The 25654-nt window shown below is 36.6% G+C and overlaps 1 protein-coding gene and 1 pseudogene across 1 annotated transcript; both read left to right on the plus strand.

Moving 5' to 3' along the window:
- Positions 1 to 8544: 8544 nt before the first annotated feature.
- LOC137710647 (uncharacterized) lies at positions 8545 to 13162 on the plus strand. Its single transcript, XM_068449727.1, has 7 exons — positions 8545 to 9338; positions 10415 to 10453; positions 10549 to 10619; positions 11812 to 11876; positions 11982 to 12071; positions 12227 to 12319; positions 12440 to 13162. The coding sequence occupies exons 1-7, from the start codon at positions 8641 to 8643 to the stop codon at positions 12839 to 12841; spliced, it is 1458 nt and encodes a 485-aa protein (XP_068305828.1). The 5' UTR covers positions 8545 to 8640; the 3' UTR covers positions 12842 to 13162.
- A 10376-nt stretch (positions 13163 to 23538) lies between these two features.
- Positions 23539 to 25607, plus strand: LOC137709822 (type IV inositol polyphosphate 5-phosphatase 9-like; annotated as a pseudogene).
- Positions 25608 to 25654: the final 47 nt, after the last annotated feature.

Consider the following 25654-nt stretch of genomic DNA (forward strand, 5'->3'; position numbering starts at 1 on the left):
TATGTCTCTACTTGCATTAAAAACTAGTAATTAATTAGAGTTGATCATAAAATTAATTATGTCCTACAATCCTGTAGTCAAACACATAATTAATGATTCATTATCGAACTCGTGAGTATTCAAAAATAAGCCCACAATCTGGATCCATTACATTTATGGGTTAATTTCGGACGACGGATAAGGGAAATAAGGTTTGTAATTTTTATTCCAAAGATTTTTAGAATCGGATTGGATCACAGTTTTCAAATTAGAATTTTAATATGGGAATTCATATATTTTACAAGTTTTAAAATATTCTCAAACTTTTTCGTACATGCAATTTATTGTTAGTTCTTACTATTTGGTAAATGGTTATGTATAACGATTAACGAACCATTACTGTCTGAACAACATAATTGGAGCCATTCATTCTTTTTATCATAACCTAAAAATCATATCTGAAAATTCATTCAATTTAGAGACCATTTAGTCATTAATACCTGTTAAACCAATCAACGGTTTGGGTAACAAGTATCATCCTCATGATGAACCATCTATTTATTTTCTGCATATGAATAACTAAAAGATATCCAAATTAAATATATTTTTTTGCATATATGATCTTTTGATGATGAAAAAGAGAATAAACAATCTCAATTATGATGTCAAACAGTAAGGGTTCCTTAATCGGGGGACACAAGCATTATCCAATTAATTTTGTAGTATAAATCAGAAAAGAAAAATAAGTCTGTAGCAACTGCTCCCAGTTTTTCCAAGGATTGAAAGTAAGGATGGGAATTTTATTGATATAAAACTTCACCATTTTAGGTTGATGGCTTTCTATACAAAAACAATGAAAAAAATGTGTCCAAAATGACCAAAACTAACAATAACTTATACAAAAGGTAATTACAGAATACATAAGTTTAATAAATAACTTCAAGCACCCTATCCTCCATTTGATCGTATTTGAATTTCAAAATAATAATAATAATAATAATAACTATTAAAAATCAGAAAAAAAATTTATCCAATAAATTCATAACATTTTGAAAAAATTCAAATCGGAAATTCGAAATTCTTCAAAAGACATAAATGCATTCCAATTTTCATTCGAATTTTTCAAAACTATTCGAATTTGGAAATTTTCGGGTTCGTATGAAAAACTTAACAGTGGAGTGGAAAACTTCATTCCACCTTGCACACCTATAGCTTTGAATATTACCCTTCCATCTGACTCTCTTCCACCCTATATTTCACCAAACTACATAAAAATCTAGAGTAAACTCCCCTTTATTACTAAGTTCATGGGGCAGATACGAAGTTAAGTACAAGTTAGGGATTTCGACAGTTTACTCCAAAAATCTTTCCCATTAGTAGGAGAATTGATATAACAAAAACACTTTCTTTTTTAGACCGTGAACCCTCTTTACTATTTAATTATCACATTTCATGTCAAGAGTTTAGGCAAGTTAATAATGAACTTTAAGTTGCAGGGAATAATAAGCCAATTTTTTCAATCAAAGAGTTTTATAGAATCAAATGATGAAAACCTCAACAATCCAAGCTTATTGGAGTTCAGCTTGGCAATACCGGATTGGCACGTAAATGAAGTTAAAATTGGCTGACTACTGCAGCTGCATTATGCTCTAAAAAAGAAAGAAGCAAAAAAGAAAAAAATCACAAATATATGTCTGTGTATGTATATATTTATATATATTTAGGAATTCCCATGCATGTCTATATAATTAGTGATGTTGATATGTGATGTTTTGCCATTGCGTAGAAGTCATGAATTGAATCAAAAGTTAAAAGTAGAAGGAAAAGAGATGGAATAAGTTTTAGTGGTGCATTATCTGCTGGCTTAATATTCCCTCTTTTGCTCCCTCTCTTTCTGCTGGCTAATCAAATTGCACTTTCCCAAAGAACCTTTTCCCTTAATCACTTTTAAATGGGATCATTTTTTGAGTGATTAGGTTGTGAAATCTTGACTTTGAAATCTCTCTTTGTCTGTCTGTCTGTCTTTATTTAGTACGTTCATTCGTTAGATTTGGAGCCTGATTTGCCTCCCAGAAAAGCAATTTGAAAGCAATTTTTTCTGTTGATTTATAAATATTTTAAGAGATGGGGGGAATACTGATTGAATACTTTAACAAGCAAACCTGCATGCATGTATATCTAATTATCTGGCATCATTCCTTTGTGGAGAAAAGTTAGAAATAAGTACATTATTCAATATTTAAGTAATAATTTAATTATCAACAACAGGTCATATGATTTATAATATAATTCAAATACATATAAAGCACCGAATAGTACTAATTATACGGAGTACGGTGTTTGGTGTCCGTTCGTATTAAATAGCCATCGGATTAAATAATCCGACCCACCTATTTTATCCGGTGAATACCCGCTTCCTTATACTCTCCAAAACCACGGGACAATTTAGTCGGGGCTCTCTCCCTCCCTCTGTTCTTCTTCTTCGTTTCCCCTCTCTCTCTTCTTCTTCCCAGCCGCTCTCTTTGCTTACAAAAACCAACCACACTCCCTCCATTTTTCCAATCAAAACTCCCCAAAATTCCAAGTAGCTTCCAAGAAACCAAAGAATCCCACAAATCCTAAAACCCAATTCCTCCGCCAGCCACCATGAACCACCACCACCAACAAGTTCCATCCAACCACCCAGAACAAGACTTTTCTCTCCCTGCATCTTCTTCTGGCTACCGCAGGATCTCCCTCCCTCTTCTCCGCCGCTGCATCTTTCTCCGCCGTTGCATCTCTCTACTTCCTCCACCACAGACTCTTCGGTTCTCTTCCTGCATCTTCTTCTGTCTACTGTAGGAGTTCCCTCCCTCTTCTCCGCCACTGCATCTCTCTCTGTTTCCTCCACCGCAGACTCTTCGGCGCTCCGTCTCGGATCTCAACAAACAAAGAAACAAAGATTTGTCAATTTTTTTTTCTTCCCCTTTCTTATCCGTTCAATACCAAACACAATATAAAAATACGGTTATTAGTCCGATACTGCACCAACGCCCGATTAATTTAGTTAGTACTATCCGGTGGCTATTTATCCTATCCGACAGAAATAGTCAGTACAGTCTGAAACGAGGCCTAACAAAATTAATTAACACAGTTAACTTGTGATGGTAGAATAAAAAATTGAGACATGAGTTAGGAGGAGGAAGAAGGAGAAACAATTTCTAATTGTTGTGTTTAATCCTAAAACTGAGTAAAAGATGAGAGTATACTATATATACTAACTTTTTAAACAAATTTACGAACCATTTAATGTGTCACCAATATAAATAAGCACGTTAATCAACACTTAAATAATAATTCAATCATTAGCAATCACATTATATAGTTTACAAAAATTGATTTAAAAGTTGATATCCTAGCATTACCCTAAAGATAAAAATATAAATATGAGATGACATTTATCACAATTTAATAAAAAGATAACAAAAACTGATGTGGATAATCAGTAAAGAGACATAACCCAACAAAGTAGACTAATCCAATAATAACTCACAAAATTAGACTTGTGTTCAAATTTGTCCTTAATTAGGGTAATTACTTTAGGGTAGTGCTATCCCCACATCATTTTACTTTCTACACATTATTTTAATTTTTGACCGTCAGATGAAATTTAGTGAAGAAAATCAAAAAGGACAAAGTTTAACGAAAAATGTGAAGAAAGTAAAAATGATTGTGTAGATAGCATCACCTTTACTTTAAAGTAAGAAGCTGTTGTTTCTACTTCGCTTGGTCCCGTGTCCGTGCGTGACTAAAGTGATGTTCCCATTGTGGCTTGCACCATGACCCATTTTATGGTCCATTAAAATAAGATAAATGTTTGGGTTAATCTTCGGTGTTCTTTTGTTTTTCATGGTACTAGTACCTTTTTTTTGCCTTCTAATTAACTAAAATTAATTTGAAAGTTCAACTAAGGTTTTGTAATGCAATCACTTCCGCGTATAATAGCCTACATTGATTATAATCTAACTTTACATTTTTTGTAATTCAAACATTGAAAGTTCATGTCAAGGTTGTTTGGTTGTTTGGGGGCTTTAGGGTTTAGGGTTTTTATTTTTGGGTGGGGGCGGGGGAAGTGAATAATATGATTGAGTAATTCTATCACGACACACAATATCTTATGTTTATACTATAACATGAAGTCCATGTTGTAACAATAATATCATTACGTAATCTTTATTTAATATTGGATATCACTTTAACGATTATAATGTAATCTTTCATTTCTAATAATTTAGACGTTAAATCATGTTGAAATTCAATGTCATGTTGGAAGAGAATTCACATGAAGGTTATGGGCATAAAAGTAAATTAGAATTTTGTGTCATTCTATGATGTCCACTCATATCTTATGTTTGTACTTAACAAGACATACACATTGTAACAATCGATTTTTTTTGGTATACCAACAATATCATCATGTAAGCTCAGAAATATTATGTGACATGTTTAACGGTCAAGATAATTCAAGTTAATTTATTACATCAAAGAATACCAATTACGATTAAGAAAAGAATAGTACTCATAGAACATTCCTTATTTTATTGCCATTTTATATCCGATTAGCGACTCTCATGGCTGTTAGAAATCATTGTCATTTGGGTCTAGTTTGAGTGAATGGCTGTTAGAAATCATTGTCATTTGGGTCTAGTTTGAGTGAATGGATTTGTGTTTGGCCCAAGTTTAAATGAAAATTTTCATATTCGGCCCAGTGACTATTAGGGCTCATTTGGATATAGGTATTTGTTTAGAGAATGAATAAAATTTAAAAGGATTTGATTACAACTTACATGTATTTACTACAATTAATATCTCGACTGTCAGATAGTGATTATATTCCATGCCTACAATTAGTGGAAGAAATTGTTAGTTGCTGAGAGGAAAGGAAATTGGTGGGGATCGATGACACACCCGACCCTGATATACTCCAAAACACCAGGGTAGACATATGATGGCCGACACCCGAATGTGACAAAGCCATATTAGAAAGCATGAGAACAAGAATTAAGAAAAAAATAATAAAAATTTAAATATAATGAATATGCATTCAAGAAACGTGTTCAGAGCATACAACTAATCTAGAACACTAAAAAGGAATAATATAAAATTGAACAAGAGATGGGTCCTACACCGAGAGGACTCGAAGATGCCGATGTGGAAGTGCCTTGACGACGGGATTGTACGCCTCGATTCTAAGTCCTGAGGGGGCGCAAAACAAACATGAGTGTACCAAGTTGATATATATATATATATATATATATATATATATATATATAGTACTAAAACAGTTATCAACATACTAACCCCCAAAGTTTTATGAAAACTAATAGCATAATAAGTGGTAGGTTTTCCAAAAACCCTAGCATGCCATAAAACATCTCATAAAACACATCTTGTATATAGTGTGCTAAATAGTGGTATCCAATAATAATATCTTCCGGCCCACAGCCAACACCATGTCTCTCAACCCGAAGCCAGAGATTATTTTATCCTGCCCAATGCCAGCTCCATGTCCCTCGCCCGGAAGCTAGGGATTATTTCTCCTGGCCTGCGGCCAACAACCATAATCCTCGCCCGTGGCGATATAGTGGCCGCTAAATAAGCACAAAACCATAGAACATAGACTTTCCAAACATAGGTATATATATCTCAAAAACATCTTCATAGTATAAAGTCATCCATCATTTATACTATAAAGAAGTGTGTAAAAACATGTTCTAAATAGTATATCGTCATCCATCAGATATCCTACAAAGAACATGGGTTCGATAGAAAAATATGGTATTCCAAAATATTCTAAGCAAGCGTAATATCTGGTAAAACATTTCATAAAACGTAATCATTAAATCATGTTTTTAATGTATGCATTTTTACTATTAAAACTTTCATTTTAAAAGGGGTACATTCATAGATACTCCGTCGTCATAGAGCCGTACGAAATAGGAATGACGGAATCGCCGTTAATATTCGCACCTAAGCACATAAACGTACAATTAATAAAACTCTATTCAAATGATTGAATTTGAGAAAACGAACGTCAAAAATGGATTTAGGACGTTGAATTACCCTAAAAAAGGTCTTGAGTAAATTTTGAAAAAGTCAACAGGGAAATATTTCAGGAATATTCCCTAACAGAATATTCGCTAACAAAATATTCCAGAGAATATTCTCTTAGGTGGGTCAAACGGGCTGGGTTAAAGGGTCGGGTCTTAAAGGGTTTTGGGTTAGGGTTTTAGCGAGCCAAAGGCCCAATGTTGTTCACGCCTCGAAGACCTTAGTCTAGAAGGATTTGGGGTTTTAAATCAACGGGCCGTAGGGGAGTGGATCCTGTAAGCGTTATATGTATATTCTCATCTCTACCTAAGATGAGGCCTTTTGGGAGCTTACTGGCTTCGGGTTTTGTCGAAACTCCGAAGTTAAGCGAGTTCGCGCTAGAGAAATCCCATATCGGGTGACCCACTGGGAAGTTCTCGTGTGAGTTCCCAAAAACAAAACTGTGAGGGTGTGGTAGGGGCCTAAAGCAGACAATATCATGCTATGGTGGAGTCGAGCCCAGGATGTGGTGGGGGCTCAGGCTGAGATGTGACAATTTGGTATCTGAGCCAATCCCTGGTCGGAAATGTGTTGACGAGGATGTCAGACCCCTAAGGGGGATGGATTGTTACATCCCACATCAACCAACAGAGAGGGGATGATGTGTCTTATATGTACATGTCCACCTCCATATAGCACAAGGCTTTTTGGGAGCTTATTGGCTTCGAGTTCCGTAGGAACTCCGAAGTTAAGCGAGTTCGTGTGAGAGCAACCCCAGGATGGGTGACCCACTTGGAAGTTCTCATGTGAGTTTCCAGAAACAAAACCGTGAGGGCGTGGTCGGGGCCCAAAGTGGACAATATCGTGCTACGGTGGAGTTGAGCCAGGGATGTGGTGGAGGGCCTAGGGGGTGGATTGTAACATCCCACATCGCTCAGGGGAGTGGATCCTGTAAGCCTTATATGTATATTCTCATCTCTACCTAGCACGAGGCTTTTTGGGAGCTCACTGGCTTCGGGTTTCGTTGGAACTCCGAAGTTAAGCTAGTTCGCGCGAGAGCAAAATCATGATGGGTGACCCACTGGAAGTTCTCGTGTGAGTTCCCAGAAACAAAACTGTGAGAGTGTGGTAAGGGCCCAAAGCGGAAAATATCGTGTTACGATGGAGTCGAGCCCGGGATGTGGTGGGGGCCCAGGTCGGGATGTGACACCTTATATGTATATTCTCATCTCTACCTAGCACGAGGCTTTTTGGGAGCTCACTGGCTTCGGGTTTCGTTGGAACTTCGAAATTAAGCGAGTCGCACGAGAGCAAAATCATGATGGATGACTCACTGGGAAGTTCTCGTGTGAATTCCCAGAAACAAAATTGTGAGGGTGTGGTAAGAGCCTAAAGCGGAAAATATCGTGCTACGGTGGAGTCGAGCCCGGAATGTGGTGGGGGCCTAGGTCGGGATGTGACACCTTAATGTATTTTGATTTATTTAAAATAAAGGTAAAAAATAGACAAGAATGTGTAAGGAAACCAAAACATTCTTCAACGTGTTCCAAGTTGAGGAAATACTTACAATCTTAGCACATTGATGAAATATGTGGTCAACATGTAAAAAGTTAATACACGTAACATCATGTTGTTTGTCCAATGTATCACGACAACCTAAAAACATCTTCAAAGAAAATGTAAAATTTTAAATATAAAATTAAAATTTGACAGCATGTTACACTTTGACATCTTTTTAAGTTTGGTTCTTCATCCGATATGTCAAATTAAAAATATTGAATAACAACTAAAATAATAATAATAAGTAATTTTAGAACAAAAAATAAAAAGCATTTAATAATTCAATTGAAAATAATTTGTTGCCCATTTTTGTAGCAAAGGTGATGACGGCCAATCCCCATGCCACATCAAAATTAATTTTTCAGTTAAAAAACACTATTGCTGTTTATTTTTATTTTTATACTGTTACTATGAATTTGGGCTTTTTGACAATCTTTGGAGATGCTATAGCGGCTGTAATCTTGTAGGTGGGCCTTGGTCACAATGTGGCACACGCTTCAAACTAAAGTATTTGGATTTGGGCCTAGCCCGCCCAGGGACGTGGGCAAATACATCACCAGAGAGCTTCCAGACCCTGAGCTGACGCTTTACACGTGTCAATACCTGAGAGAACTCAACCAAGATCCTTCCTCCAAAATCTCGCCGTTGCACGGGAAACCGAAAACGCAAACAATTTGATCACTTCACTCCACGTGTCCGGCCGAATGTTTCAAACCAAAAGAAAACACTCTCAAGCCGCCGCACATCCGACATCTTCGTCCACTGCGCGACACGCGTCACTTGTTAATTTGAAGAAAGTATAACATTTACTGCGCAAGGACACGCGTCGGAGCGAGAAAAGCCCGGGACACGGATTTGGATTAGAGCGCCAACCACATATATTTTTGCTGTCCGTTTTTCCCATTTATTTAATTTTTAAATTTTTGGATGAAAAGGAGTTTTGTGAGATTAGAGAAAAGCAGGTCGCGAGGTCTAAAATTGGCAAAAGCGCTTTTTGCCACCGAGAATTGAATAAGAAACGCACAATTTTTTATGGTCTGTTTGGGAAGGGCAGCGATTATAGAGAGTAGAATTCTGGTTTTTCACGCGGAGAAGGGGCAGAAGCCAAACAACAACCTCAACAGGAAACAACCAATCCGGCCGTTGGTCGAATCGGAGGAGCTCCAATTCCGGTTCAAGTCATCATCTCCACCTCCGCCGGCGTCATCAGCATTGTTCTTTCAAGCCACAAGACCACCGCCGAAGAAGCTGCAGAAAATGGCGACGGATCGAGGCAGCGGCTTGTCATCGTCGTCGACGTTGATGTTGACTTCTGGAGCGAGCGGCCGCATAAACGCCCTCTTCTCGCTGCAGGTGCTGCGGAGTCTGATGATGCTGATTAACGCCTTCATCCTGCTCCTCCTGCTCCCATTTCGCGGCCGCAAGCGAGCGCCGTTGTCGTCCGCCTCTTCGTCTGCGGCGGCGGCTTCGCCTGTCTTGGCGGAGAAGTCGGCCAAGGACGAGAGGCAGCCGAGGGTGCCGGTGGTGCGGGTGCCGACAAAGATAGTGCCGTGGAAGTGCAGCTCGTCATCGCCGGTGGACCAGGAGGCGGCGGCGAGGAGGGCGTTAGCGAAGCTAAGAGTCGTACAAGATGATGATGAGAATTCGGTCAGGCAATATTCGCTCTTTGTGACTGCGCGAGGTGAAACTCTCTTCACGCAGAGTTGGACTCCCGTTTCCGTTAACATCAGGTAAATCAAATGTCTCTGTATTACATTATCCCCTTGGATTGGATTGTTTAATTTGAATTAATGTAAAAAAGGTGTGAAATTTTCGTTACTTCTTGAAGAAAATGATGAGATTTCCGTTGTTTTAATTCAAAATTGCGGCAATCAGTTAAATGCAGAAGAAATATGCTTTCTGGGATTGAAAGTTTCAGTCTTTTTTTCCCTTTCAATCTTGATCGAGGTTGACTACACATCGTTCTCCAAGTAGTAATCTTTTTATTATCGGATTTTGGTGCTCGAAAAGTGGGCAATTGTTAGTGTAGATTAATGAATGAACAGATAGATCATATGTGTTTTATCTTCTTGATTACGTCGCCGTCGTTTTGAATTAGTTAGGCTCATGTTAATTAATTTCTTTAGTTTGTCAGTTTGTGTTCACTGGGTGCGCTCATAGACATGGCATATTCTAACATATCCCTGTACCATCGGTATTAACCTTAAACTGCGTATTACGCATATGATAAGGACCTTCCCCCAAGGATTGCAATACCCGAGTAAAGTTGACAATCTTTTTGTGGTTGTTTGTTTGCCAAATATCCCTTTCATGAGGACCCGTTGCTTTTAAAATGTTAAATGATACTGTCCAGAAGCATCCGGGCAATTAAACTGTTCTTGATGACAGATCCTCTAAGCAGTGCCTGGCTTTTATCAGAAGTTTCTGTTGACTTACATGGTCCATACCCTAGACTCTAATCCGGTAACATGATATACTAATTGGTAAGAGAACATTTCTTTTGCGATGAGTATATTTGTTAGAATAATTGCTAAAGGAGAGTAACATTCTCTCCCACCATATATCTGCCAAGTCATGTTAATCAGACTGTTAATATATTTGGATTTTACATTCAAACACAGAGCTACTTAATCCATAGTTTTGTTTGCAAAGTTATGGAGTCCAAATTTATATCAAAATATGTTTGTAATTGCAGGTTATCTTCTTAGTTCGTATGAGTCTTATCCTCGAAGTGCATATTCACTTCTTTTTTCTTCATATTCTTACTGTATTAAGTTGCTAAGTTTCTCATATTCAAACTTTGCAGGGGCGTGGTTATTCTTATGCATGGTCTGAACGAACACAGGTTTGTCATTTCTACATATTTCTCACTTAAATGCTATTCAGCTGATTATAAGGTGCCTTGATATATCTATTAAGACTTCTGTACAATTTCACCAGTGGAAGATACAGCGACTTTGCAAAGCAACTGAATGCTAATGGATTTAAGGTTTACGGAATGGATTGGATTGGTAAGTCAACACCATCTTGAACTTTTACCATTGCATTTAAACTTCTTAATTAGTCTAAAGGGTCTCTGTTTTCGTTCTTGAGTATGATACCTAAAGTCTAAGCCAATTAACAACAATTTCCTGTGTATGTCATTAGCAACGTGTAGTCGTAATTGTGTATATTGTTTTTGCCACAAGTGTGTCACGTTTTGTGTCATCATGATCAAACTTCGAGGCAAGCATTTTGGATGCTATACAACAGATTGAAATATGAGATAGATCTATATAAACGCGATGCTTGAGAATGGCTGAAAGATTACTTTTAAAGTTTCTGTGGAAGGAGAAGAACCTTAACATTTTAGATAAGGATGAAGTTGTCTCTCAAAAAATTTTAAAATCTCACCCTTGTAGTTGAAGCGGTCTTCTTTTTTATTTAATTGCTGTTTTCATAGAGTAGAGATCACTCTCTTCAACAATGCATCTATATTTGGATGTTGCAGGAATTTAGTTTGGACGCCCATTGGTGCGAAAAAGTAAACCCTTGAAGCTCCCTTTATAAGTAAGCTTATTATATGTGTGTTTGGGTCTAACCTTGTATGTTTCTCATAAGTTATGCGTCTGATGCTTCTATCAAGTGGAAAACATTCTCATACGTTACACGTCTGATGCTTCTATCTAGTGAAAAATATTCAAACAATATTATAGAATGGTTTAAGTTGAACTTAAAGCATCCCAACGCAAGCATCCAGTCTAAAGTGTGTGACCGTGTAAGGTGGGGTGCCCTTCCAGTTGTAATTATAAGAATTGGAAGATTAAACTTTCTTGCATTTCACTTAAAGTTCACTTGGAAACCTTTGCAATTTCTAGGCTTTTGGGACACTCAATGTGCCAATGACTTTAGTGCTATTTTCTGTACTTCGTTTTTTGTTTAAGTTGCTTCTAGATTGTTTCTGGTGTGTAATGGCTATATGTTGTCGGGGGTTCAAGTCTTATTATGATTTGACGGAAAAGCCTCTGCTTTTTTATTCATTTAACAAAACAATCAAAAAAATTAGGATCTCTAGTTTTCTTTGTGTCGAAGGATAAGTCGTGAAACTATGGACCTTGGGTTGCTCCATTCCTGTTACATCTCACTGAATCTCTAAATTTTCTGATGTAGTAGTTAATTGTTTTTGCATCACATATAATTGTTCTCAGTGATTTATCTATCTAGGTCATGGTGGGAGTGATGGGCTTCATGCATTCGTACCTTCTCTCGATTATGCTGTTACTGATATGGTAAGAAAATAGAATCTGAATCCAGTTCTTAATGCTGACCTGAAGAACCTAGGAACTCTGGATTCCTTAAACCTTTACATGTCTTCGCTCTTTATTTTGATGCAGAAATTATTTCTTGAAAAGGTTTTAGCTGAAAATCATGGCCTACCGTGTTTCTGTTTTGGGCATTCCACAGGTGCAGCCATTGTCCTTAAGGTATGGGTTGCCGGAAGCCATTTCTTTCTTGGAATTGCATGAATGACTTTCTTCGTAGTTACAATTTTGTTGTCTTCTGTGATTCTACCTATGCATTAACTTCATCAGCCTGGAATTCGATCTGAGCTGACTCTATATTGCAAAAATGATTTTAGGTAATGCTTGACCCAAAATTTGAGTCCCGCATAGACGGTGTAGTGCTCACATCACCTGCAGTTGGGGTTCAGCCTTCGCATCCAATATTAGTGGTCAGAAAACCATCTTTTGTTACGACTAATGTTTATGCACTCTTGAATATATATACTCAATTACGAGTTTTCAAATGCAACCTAAACCCTCACCGCGCTTTCCTCCTTTTATCATGCCAGGTAATTGCTCCCATTGTCTCATTTTTGCTGCCAAGATACCAAATCAGTGCAGCAAATAAACAGGGCATGCCAGTTTCTCGTGACCCGGCGGCTTTAGTTGCCAAGTATTCAGACCCTCTAGTGTACACTGGATCCATCCGCGTGAGGACTGGTTATGAGATTCTCCGAATCACATCCTACTTGCAGCAGAACCTAACCAAATTGATGGTACCCTTCTTCGTTCTCCACGGAACAGCGGATACTGTTACTGACCCCGAGGCCTCCCAGAAGCTGTACAATGAAGCCTCCTCAACTGACAAAACCATCAAACTGTTTGACGGGTTCGTACATGACCTTCTCTTTGAGCCAGAGCGAGAAGGCATTACGAAGGATATCATTGACTGGTTGAATCATAGAATATGAAGCAGCTAGGTAGTGCAGCAGTGGGAGATGAAGATTGATAAGTTATGGGACGAAAAGGAAAATGGATCGATCGATACGAGTGACCATTTTTGTGGAAGCAGAATATGGAAAAACCCAAAATTTATTGTGGCTAAATAAAAACTCAGCATATTGTGTTGAAACTTGAAACATCGTGACATTGTTTTCTTGTTGGGTATTTTAAAGATTATCTGCCGTTATGAAAATGAGGTTGATCCAAAATCCGTTATTTTCGTGTCGTTTCGAATCGGGTTAACAGGTCGTGTAAGAAATTATCAGATCCAATATCATGTAATTTTGTTAGATGCTTCTTTCTCCTAGTTCATATGTTGCTTGAAAACTTGCGTGATTAAGAATTTAAGCAGGATGTGGTTTTCCACATTTCAACCAGAATTCCTGGCTCACCCGAGACCAAATCTGCCCCAGTTATGATATAAGTATTTATTTTCTATTGTTTTCTTTACCTAGTTTTAGAAGGTGAAGCAAAACTCGTGTATTTTTTAACTTCCGATTTCGAGGAGGTTTATGAACGCCGTGAGTTGTGAGTTGTAAACTTTCATGTTATTTGTCAAGGTGGTGAAGAATGATTTATGTCCTTGATATGAAAGAAATTATTATTATTATTTTCGGGTTCTTGTCTAGGAGAGAATTTTTAGTGTGATCGTAACATAGGACGGTACATCACGTATCATTATGCCAATAGTGGGATATGTGTGTTAAAAAGTTAATAACTTAAAAAATACAAATTCCCACTACTTATATAAAAACACGTGGTGTACCATCCGTGTTTCAGTCACAAGCAAAAATTTCTCCTTGTCTTGGGTCTTGGATCCCCACATCTTAGTTATTTATCGTGTCGTCAAAAATCATTTGACTTTTTTTATATTTAAAAATAAACACAAATAATATCTGACGAAAACTGATTGCACGATGTACGATGAACGGTTAGGATGTGGTAGGATTCCCACAAAATGGATCCGGAGAGGATCATTTTCCTAAACTGTGGGTCATTTAGTGTATGATTACTCAAAGAACAATGATTAGCCACGCTTTCAAATGGAGGAAACACTGACAATTATATGATTACATAATTACTCGAGTGAGAGAAATAGAGGATTAATAATTTTCTAATGTAATTATGGTGTTAATAATTGAAAGAGAGCATAGCAATACAAGTAGGGGACCATGAAAATATTCGTTTTGGGAAGCACAAGTGTCGAAAGAGTTGTTAAGTGGTTTGACGTTCTACTAGTGGAAAGTTGAAACTGTTGCTTTCTAACTTCTGTTTTATTCCCATAAAAGGATTTAGTTATTCCTTTGAAATATTGGTAATGAACTGTTCATTTGTACACTTCCATTGTCCATATATAGGTCAATGTAATATATATATATATATATATATATATATATATATATATATTTATATACACAACCGACCAATGTCTATTGTATTGATTGTTACGTGACCGCGTTTAACTATATAACACTCTTATAAAATGAAGCCAAAATGAGGCAAATACATCGAACTCTAAACAATCACCAGCTACCTGATGAATATGTGGTCATGAAACGGTCAATATGAGGTTACTACTAAGTCTGTCATAACCTATTAACATATACAGAAATATGAAAATTGTTGAAAATGCTGATGGGTAGCGAATGCCCACAGTGTTTTGGTGGAGTTTTTCAATGCCCTCACGGATTGGCTTTTAACATTTGCATTGTTTATGACTAAACATATACATTGTCAATTCCCATAACAGTTTGAAAACTGACTTTGGGAATTCAGGATATCATTTTGTCAAAAAGTGTGTTGTAAATTTCAAATGTAGGAATACGATTGCTCTATAAATAGAGCACTGGACTGCAATCAAAAGATACAGAAAAATATAAGAAGAAGAGAACGAGAGAAAAATATCAGTAATATCATCTATTCCTCTGTCTTTATTTGTTATCCTCTTGTGCTATATTTTTAGTGTAACATTTTACATCTACCTTGCACCTACCATTAAAAAGGTTATCTCTCTAACTTTGACCTATTTAGAACAAAAATATGATTGTATGAATGTAATCGAATGAAAAACAGAAGAACTCTAGAGAGAGAGAGAATGAATCTTTGAGAGAGACTTTTGTATTGATTTCAGACTGGTAATTACAATGAAGCAAGCACATATTATATAGCTTGCAGTAGCTTACTTATAACAATTCTAACCAACATAACAAAGTAACAGTCAATAGCCTAACTGAACTGCTAGCTAAGTTGTCATTGCTAATTAATGTCAGCATAACCCCCTCCAACCGGAGCGTGATACCTGCTATGAAGTTCATCCACTATATGCAGTCCACCAAGTACCTCCTGAGAATCCCAGCCCATCCATACACAATTATCTGCAACAAATCACCAAAACCCAGAATTTAAAATTTATTCACATGCAATCGACTTTTTAGAGGTGATCTAGCTCCACAAAACAGAACATAATACATGATATGTAATTTATATTATTGGTATATCATGTCAATTGGTGTTGATATAAAAATTATTTATGTGTGTCGATGTGTCGATATTATAAATATTCTCACACCGGTACACCACATTATCAATATGTTGTCAATCATCTATTGCTCCACGAACATAAAATACCGCTTAATAAGCTTCATGTATATTATATTTGATTCTTTTGCAAATTATTGCTTTCAAGTGCCTCTTTGAAATTATGATGAAAACGTGTTTGAGGTACAATTTGTCCAAAGAACTTTATTAGATAAAAATAATAATATTGAATTCTGAGGTTAAATTGTTATATATTATGCAGAAAACACCCATCGTTAATTCAAGTGATTTATTTTTTTCTCCTTTTTCAATGAACCTGTCATCCAATCAAGATTTTGTTGCTTTGTTCAATTGGTTCAACAGACGAGAAATTTTTCCAAATGACGGGAACACCATGACACGTGGTGTTCTCACACATTAGGATTTAGTTTTTTATATTTATTGAAATATAAAATTGAAAGATATTCAAGATGTCAAATCCTAATGTGTGAGGGAACACCACGTGTCATGGTGTTCCCGTCGCTTGGAAAAATTTCTCTCAACAGACAAAATGCTAACTGACATTGAGGTTGAAAGCCATTACAATGGAACACACACACACACACACACACACACACACACACACACACACACACACACACACACACACACACACACACACACACACACACACACACACACACACACACACACACACACACACACACACACACACACACACACACACACACACACACACACACACACCAAGAGAGTCTTTAATGGAAGGGACTCTTCCAATTTTTTTTCCAAAAAATAGAAATTAGTTGTGGGGCACACATCACAACAAACTTCAACGATTCGAATTGTTTATTTTTCAAGTTGCGCCTTACATATCATACTTGCAAAATATTAGCTAAATCGGAAATATTTGAGGTATCTAATTGAGTTCAAAGAAATTGATGAACACTATGTTACAAGAAATATTAAAATTTTATTGTAATAGTTAAATGAGCAAATGGTTTCAGATTGAATTGAATTTGTACAAGGGGTGTACTATCCACACACCCCATTTTACTTCTTACACATCCCTTAATAATTTTTGTCCGTTGGATCTTCTTCAATTTATCCGATCCAACGGCTGAAAATTAAAAAGGTGTGTGAGAAGTAAAATGGGGTGTGTGGATATCACATCCCTTTGTGCAATGATGATCTATGGATCAAGACTTACAAAATAGACAATTTAGATTGTTGAAATTTGATATGAAGTAGATCCCACCATTAATCCTCATTTAAAAAAATAGAGATCTCTTTGCTTAAAGAACTTGTATATATACATATATATACATGAATTAATTTAATCGGTTAATTTCAGTTTACTACTCTAAATTTTTTTTATTTTCAACATTTAGTACATGAAGTTTTTTTCATCCAGAGAGGTACATAAAGTTATAATTTTAGGATATTTTTATACATCTGTTAAGATTGCTGTTAAATTTGTCGTTAACTGATAAAATGACATTCACCAATGACTAGACGTCACGTGGATAATAAAAATAAAAATAAAAATATTAAAATAAAATAATAAAAACTAAAAAAATTTTTGAGCATCTTCTCCCTCTGACTTGGATTGTCCGTCCTCCCCATCGTATACTTCTGTGATCACAGTTAAATCAGTCAAAATTTTATATTAATTTTTTTATAAAAATAATAAAACAAAAAGTAATAAGAATATAAAATGTTATCGTAGGTTAACAGTGATCACAAAATATAGGGTATGGGGGACTGGGGAGGAGGGCAAACAATCCTAGTCCTTCTCCCTCACCACTTCCCCTTCCGACGCCGCTCCCTTCTCTCCTCTGCACCCACCTTCCCCCTCCCTCCTCGACTCCACCCACTCTCTCTCTCTCTCTCCACATCCTTCTCCTCTGACATTAAACTGCTAGGAACCTCTGTCTCTCCTCTCTCTCTCTTCTTCTAACCCACTAGGCACTCAAAGCAGAGGCAGCAAGGAACCAGCTTATGGTTGTCTTCTAAAAAGCTTCCATCTTTCCGACTCGAAGAAGCTCAAAAACTCACTGAATTTTCAAACCCCACAGAAAACCAAGTCATGGGTTGCTGTGAATCCAAAGTTTCAGAGAACCAACAACCAAAGAAAATCCAAACCCAGCATCTAGCTCACAACAGCCGGACCCCGACCCACCACACGAATCCCACCTCCGGATCCGACCCGGAAACCGGCGGAGCCCTAATCTTGTTTACAAGGGCCGGCTGCAGAACCGCCGTTGGATCGCCGTCAAGAAGTTCACCAAGATGGCGTGGCCTGATCCCAAGCAGTTTGCGGTGAGCTTGGCTTTTGTGCTGTTGCTTCATTTGGGTTTTTGGTACATTTTGGTGGGTTTTCAATCGTTTTGTGAATTGGGTCTATGAATGATTTGTGGATTTTGGTTTTGCAGAAGGAAGCTTGGGGCGTGGGGAAGCTGCGGCATCGGCGGCTTGCGAATTTGATTGGGTATTGCTGTGATGGGGATGAGAGATGTGGGAGGGAGAGAGAGAGAGAGAGAGACATGGAGTAGGTGGAGTCAAAGAGGGAGTGGGGAAGGGTGGGTGCTGAGGAAAGAAGGGTGTGGGTCCGAAGGGGTAAGGGAGAAGACGCTCAATTTTTTTTTATATTTAATGTTTTTAGTTTTTATTAATTTATTAATTATTAATTATTTTATTTTTTTAATGTCCACTTGGCGTTCAGTCACTATTCACGTGGATGCCATGTCATTAGTTAACGGCAAATTTAACAACCTTAACAAATGTATGAAAGTGTTCTAAAATGATAACTTTATGTACCAACCTGGGACTAAAAAAACTTTATGTACCAAATGTTGAAAATCAATAAACTTTAGGGTAGTACATTGAGATTAACCCTAATTTAATTAATCCATGTGTTATGATAATTAATATGATCTATCACTAATGTACTTTTCAGAATTTAAATGCATGCTAATGGGACTCTCCAATAAGTCTATTGAAATTGACTCTGTATGAATGAAATCTCATTATCCATACATAACAACTTAGTGTGATATATTCATAGCATAACATATGAACTGTAAGATCTAGCATTATTTGAGACTAGAACTCATTTGGAAGAAAATAAATTTATGAATGAAATCAGTAGAGGTCTTATCGACATTGGTGGGACTAGTATTGGTGGATTCATCAAGTACCGTTGAAGCTTAATTTGCTATATGTCTTTCTATAAACATGTAAGGCTCTTTCTTGTTACTCTGAAAGGGAAACTTGTTCCACCCCTTTGACGAATTCTTTGGCAGTAGATTGAACTAACCCAGTTTATCGTAGTTGATTAGTTAATACATTGGTTAATCGTATTCTGAAACATGAAAAAAATTTATTGGCTTGTCATATTATCTATCAAGCCATGAAAAAGATTCCACAGAAGATAGAAACACTATTTGTTTTACGTCAAACAATATGTGGTACCTTGTGTCAGAATTTAGAAATTATATGTATCAAGGCTTTAGTTTTCTCGTATTTATTACCTATGTCTACTAGTTAGGTAGAATACCATCACCCACTACCACTAAGAAACTAAAAGAAACCTCAAAAACAGAAGAAATAGGAAAGTGAAGAAGAAACATATGTAACCCGTCCCCAAATATTTCTGTTTTTACAATTTTAATACGTGAATTTACGAAAATGCCCTTCAAGGCAAAACGTTGACTTTGTTAACCGCCTTGTCATGTCACGTAAGACTCATTTCTTTGACATATCCTTGTTGTACTCGTCATTGCGAACGCGTGGGTGCAAGCGGAATTGAATTTGGAGCTAGAACAAAGATTTTATGAAACTCGTAATTATAAGGGTATTTTGGTAATTTTCTCAAGTGGAGATATTTCCACTTTGGACCACTTTGGTGCTGACAAGTGGTCAATCTCCTCCCCATTTATGGGGTGCCCTCCCTCCCCGAGTTCTCCTTCTCTCTCTCTTTATTTTCCTTCTCTCCCCACAGACTCTCTTTAGAATTCTCTCAGCTCTTTCTCTATGCACTTTCTTCTCATTCTCGAGCCCCCCCCCCCACACACACACACACACTCATGCACACACACACAACACGGCGACAACACCACCTTCACCATCACCGTGGCTCACACTCCGGCGATCCCACTACCATCTAGACCACCCCATCATGACCCAAACCAGACCCAGGCTCCCCCTTTCTCCTCTCTCTACACAATGGTCATTGTTCATCATCTCCGGCGATCTCTCACCGATGTCGACTTAAGTAAGTTTCGAAAACATTCCAGACCTTCTCCTTTTATTCTCGTGGTTCATTTTTTGATCGTGTTGGTGTGTTATGTAATATGTATATGTTTCTTCTCAGGCGTAACCTGGATGATGGACAGGTACTGCCTTCGGGCGACTATGATACCCCTAGTTCCTTTCTTTCGAAAGAAAATAAGGATATGAACAAAATCAATGAATTAAAAATAATCCAAGTGAATGAAAAAGAAAAAGCAAAAATTAATTCCACTTTAAAGAAACAATATACTCGTTTATGAAACTTATTATCTATATGGAAGTCCAAAACAAGAAAATTTAAAGTTAAAAATAGTTTACAAAAATAAAAATAAAAATGAATACATTAGATACATACATTAAAAGATAAGAAGAAATTCAACCGTCCCCTACATATTTGGTATCCCATTAGTTTGTCACCAAGATAAAAGCCAACCCAATCCTTTTGTGACAGACGCAATATTGATCCAAGAAGGAATAGTAATGGGGTTGGACGGTCGCGTGTAGACGAATGTGGTGTGTACCAAATTACACACTCTTATTCTAATTCAGCTCCAAAAGGCAAGCGATTGGGTACACTAGCACTAGGAGGAAGGGTGTGTATATATATATATATATATATATATATATATATATGGATTTGAAGATACACAATTTTAACTTATATTTTGATTATTTTTCACTTCGTAATATATTTCAAGATGTGTTATCAATATACCTATTTTTACTTCTTTCACATCTCTTGTTAATTTCTATCTTTTGATCTTCTTCAATTCATCTAATCCGACGGCCGAAAATTAAAAGGGTATGAGAGAAGTAAAAAAGGGTGTGTGGATATCACATCCCTATATTTCAACGACTCGAACCATCTATATTTTAGTACATCATTTATAAGATCATTCTTTCAATAAATTAGACAAATGTAAAGCTATTAAGACAAATTAGACAAATGCAAAGCTATTAAGACATTCATTTATGATAAAAAAAAAAAATTTGACAAATACAGTTCTATGAATAACGCTAAATTTATTCTGACAGTCATACGATTTCGGATTTTTGTGATTTTTTGTAGACACGATCTTTGAGATGCGACATGTAAAATAAATCCGGTTGGATTGTTGAAATACCTTAAAAAGTGAACCCCATAAAAACGCGTCTCAAATGTGTGTGTATATACATATATTTGGAGTCAACTTAATACTACTATCTAGCTTGACCAATGATTAATTGATCTGAATTTAATATTAATTGATTGATGAACCAAAAAACTAATTAACTATCTAGTCTGATTGCGTAGTAGTTATGTATCTCTTAGCTCTTTTTCCGTCCATCCAATCAATTCCTTTTTCCGCCATCTAATAATATGATTAGGGTTATTTTCGAAATGCGACTAGCTAGACCTAGATTGGTTCATGCATGTAAATGCACATTTCCCATTCGATCGTTTGCATCAATCTGATTTGTCTGATCACAAATTGTGTGAGTGAAGAGACTCTGAATTTAATTTCTCTCATCAACTTAACTTTTGTCCATGGATTCTTCAATCCTCAATTCTGCATCAAGATACATTATAGATACCCTGTTCTGGTTATAATTGATAACACCTCTCATTTTTTACTTTCACACACTCCTCTTAATTTTTACCGTCGGATCGAATAAACTGAAGAAGATCAATAGACAAAATTTAACAAAGGTGCGTGAAAGGTAAAATGAGTGTGCAAGGAGTACTACCCATAATTATATGACTAATACTTATACATTCACTTTATAGAACTATCGATCCTTTTGTCCATTTAAATGTAATTAAGTTAACCACAATTGAGATCGTTTAATTTCATCATTTAAAAATTCTATATGCATAAAAACTGATCCAATCATAGGTAGTTTAAGGCCTGTTTCATATTGTATTAAAAGATTTCAGAATTTTGCAAAACATTTCTTAAGAACATCTTTTAAAAACAATTTTCTTTAATATCCAAAAACTTGTTTGGTATGAGATTAAAATTGTTTTAAATTATAATAAATAAAAGAAAAGAAAAAAAATACTCTACAACAACTCCCCGTGGATTTGGAAATTACTACTAAATCCGATTGGACAAACAAAGAGATCCAAGGAGAGGGTGGGAGGAGATGGAGATGAGGGAGAAAGAGGAGTGAGAGAGATTCGGAGGGGAGGAGAGAGAAAGATAGAATAGAGATAGAGAGTTAGAAAGATTGGAAGTGAGAGGAGACGAGAGAGAAAGTAGCGGGTTTGGAGTTACAAACTCTAAAAACTCACTTTTTGTGTTTTTCTAGAAGTAGGCTAATTTTTAAGTTAGTTTTGAGTTATGTTTTAAAAACAGTCCCACCAAACAAGTATTCAAGCTGTAAAACCTAAAATGTGTTTTTGAGTCTAAAAAATTGAATTCAAGTTTAGTACCAAACATGCCATCATTCGTCTATGTAATTATCATTTTCATAATGAATTGCTCATAAAGTAATGCATATCAATAACTAAACAATCTCCATATATTTTTTGGTTGCAGAAATAATGTTAAAATGGAATCGTAGTCATCCAACTAATTAATTGGTTTCACTCATGAAACATAAAAACTAATTGATTCACTCCTTCTCTCTATTGTTTAATTACCTATTATTAATTAATTACTACCATGCATGCACGTCACCAGAAATTACTGCGATTTCATTCATTAGTCAAAGTTAACAACCATCAATTAAATTAGAACATGCACCAACTGTTAATCCTTTATCATGATATATTCTATAAGCTAGCTAGCTAGGCCTCCTATCGACACAAAGAAAATACACAAAAAAACACACGCAAAAAACAAATAAAAAAAACGGCACCATGTGCAAATAAATAAATATGAGACAGAGAGTGAGACACATGTTTTACAAGTTTAGGTATTTTTCTGTTGAGCAAATCCAATATTTAATTAATCCCGCACCTCCCACTAATCATGAATTAATGCCATTACAATATGGTCTCTTACTTGCGTCATCTCCTCCGTCACACAGCCTTATTAATATGGTATTTCGCACTTTTTTTCACCGGAGGGGTTTGTGTTTGTGGGTTGCATTCCCTTCCCACTACCCAGTAAAATCAGTCCTATAATATCCTTCATCCTGAGCCAGACTTTCCCAGCTGACTCCATGCAAGGCCAATAAGTAAGACTGCTATTCTTTCTCTCCATCCCATTAAGTTTCCTTGTTTGAAAATGCAATATTCTAAATGAGGAAGAGGAAGGGGATGGATACACTGTCATGTGGTGGAAGCTGTTCCTCCTACCTCCATTTCCTCAACCGTTTTATACATAAAGAGAATATTCATAGACTAGAGAAATTCTACTGTGTGCGCGGCACCCAAACCACGTGTCCGTGTGGACACTAGACACAAAAAAAACCCTATGATTTTTTCCTGTTCACCTGATCCTATTTGTGTTTCTCTTCTCTAACATTTCTCACAAGAGGTCCCTGTGTGAGGCCACCATTGATGATGGGACATAGGTGTGGTGTGAGAGGAAAATGAGATACAAATAGAGGCGGATCAACATGAAAAAAATCGGGAGGGTAGACCATGGGTATTTTTATGTGAGTATGATGTAGGGAACCCGTGGTCTGGTTTCCCTACAGTACTAGAGTTTATCCATAGACTTTTTATTTTTTTTATAGAAGAGTTTCTCCATAGACTGAGAGCATAATTTTAAGCTTTGTGGCCCCACAACCCATTAACTTTCTCCCTGATAAGTTAATGATTTTGTGTGGATCACTTAACTGTAGGTAATATTAATACTCGTGTGTTAATTGATTATGTTTGAAGGTCATTTACTCTAGATTTATGGTGGATAAGATTCCGACACTGGGTGGCAACCATTTCATGGCTGATATAAATCCAGCAGATTCGATGGAGAGGAGGACTTCTATTGAAAGACCAAGTGAAAATCAAGAAAGTATGATTTCCAACCCCAACAAAAATTCCACTGCTGAAACTACATACCAGTATGTGCAACCTTTCCTAGCTGACTAGTTATTTCCATAAATATTTATGTATATATTCAATATTAATTTGCAGTAAAATATGATGATGAAGTAGTTTTATCGAGTTTCATAAATTTGCATGGATGTTGATCAGGATCTTCGCGGGTTCCTGGAATGTTGGAGGTGTTTCACCTCCAGATTATTTGGACATGCAGGGTTGGCTCCGACCTAATAATATGAAACCTCCAGCTAATATCTACGTCCTCGGGTAATTTATCTTAATTTTCTTTCCTTTTCTGTGCGGTATTTATTTGATCATACGTGCATGTCTCCATGCACGTACCGCAGGTTGATGCATACAGTATGATCATTAGTTCTGAATCAATGAATTAACGACTTTCAGGTTCCAAGAAATTGTACCACTGAATGCAGGAAATGTTGTGAGATCTGAAAACCGCAAGGTTTGTGAGAAATGGAATTCGTTGATCAGAGCAGCTCTTAACGATAAGAAGAATAAGATTACAGAAGATGAAGAAGAAGAAGTAGATTTCCGATGCATCATCAGTAAGCAAATGGTTGGAATATTTATATCTGTTTGGATTTCAAGTGATCTCTGCCAATACATAAGACATCTCAGTGTCTCATGTGTTGGCTGTGGTATCATGGGCTGCCTAGGGAACAAGGTACACAACATTTATCCATTCACCGTAATTAATTATTAATGAATTAGATCAATTATTCAAATTGTATTTTATTTCACAATTTGTATGATTAATCATTATCGTGTACATGCAGGGTTCGGTGTCAGTGAGATTTTGGTTGCATGAAACAAGCTTCTGTTTTGTGTGTAGCCATCTAGCTTCTGGAGATAAAAAAAAGCGATAAGAGACGAAGAAATGCAAACGTCACTGAGATTTTGTCTCGAACAACCTTTCCTCCTGGATCCTTCACTAATTTGACCACAAAAATTCTTGATCACGAGTAAGTATATGTGCATATTATGCAGCATCCCCTAAACTAGTTTGGTACTCTTTCTGAATTTAATTTTTGCTTTTGAAACTAATGAGTACTAAGTAATATATATGCTTATACATATGCAGTAGGGTGATTTGGCTTGGAGACTTAAACTACAGAATCTACCTGCCTGACGCCACAACGCAGGATCTTGTGGAGAAGCAAAAGTGGAAGCTTTTGTTGGAATATGATCAAGTACTTAATTTACATTTCACTTGTGTAATTAAAGAGATTTAGTTTCTGTGTGAGAAGAGTTAATTTACATGAAACTTGTACAGGCGTTTTGGACCAATAACACCATGTTATGTAGAAAGAGACTTTCGCATGACGTTGTGATATTAACATGAAATGCAATGGTGGCATTGTATATGTTTCATGAGTATTTCATGTGTGTTGAGTTAGTTGCTAGTTTAATATTTTATGAACAAAAGAGTGATTTGATTTGATTTTATCTTTTCTTAAAGCTTAAGACGGAGCTCATGGAAGGACATGTATTCGAAGGTTGGCATGAAGGAGAAATAAACTTCGCTCCTAGCTACAAATATTACCCGAATTCGGGACTGTACTTCGGCCGTGATCACAAGAGAAAACACAAAAAAAGGCGTGCTCCGGCGTGGTAATTAAGCTTCATAACTGCTTGTTAGTGATAACATACTGCAAAACCAGATTAATGTACTAATTAAAGGAGGGTTTTGTAGGTGTGATCGAATACTATGGTTCGGGAAAGGACTCGAGCAAAACCAGTACGAAAGAGTAGAATCAAGACTATCAGACCACAGACCCATCCGGGCAATTTTTATGGCAGAAATTGAGGTGTTGAGAGCTCCTGAAGGACTTCATAGCTTTTTGTCAGACAGATATATTTGCTTGGCAAACGATTTCGATGAATGTTTCTGTGACAAAATATTCACGTAAACGGAGATCAAGCTTTCCATTATTAAGCATAAACTGCTATCACTCTG

The sequence above is a fragment of the Pyrus communis genome, chromosome 12, assembly GCF_963583255.1.
Source record: "Pyrus communis chromosome 12, drPyrComm1.1, whole genome shotgun sequence".
In the NCBI taxonomy this organism is placed as follows: Eukaryota; Viridiplantae; Streptophyta; class Magnoliopsida; order Rosales; family Rosaceae; genus Pyrus; species Pyrus communis.

Bases quoted from the DNA above. Each gene is read 5' to 3' on its own strand.
- LOC137710647 (XM_068449727.1), top strand. From the start codon at position 8,641: ATGGTCTGTTTGGGAAGGGCAGCGATTATAGAGAGTAGAATTCTGGTT. The intron at 10,454-10,548 runs GTTTGTCATTTC...CAATTTCACCAG, and splicing joins CATGGTCTGAACGAACACAG to TGGAAGATACAGCGACTTTG. The intron at 12,320-12,439 runs GTCAGAAAACCA...TTATCATGCCAG, and splicing joins CTTCGCATCCAATATTAGTG to GTAATTGCTCCCATTGTCTC.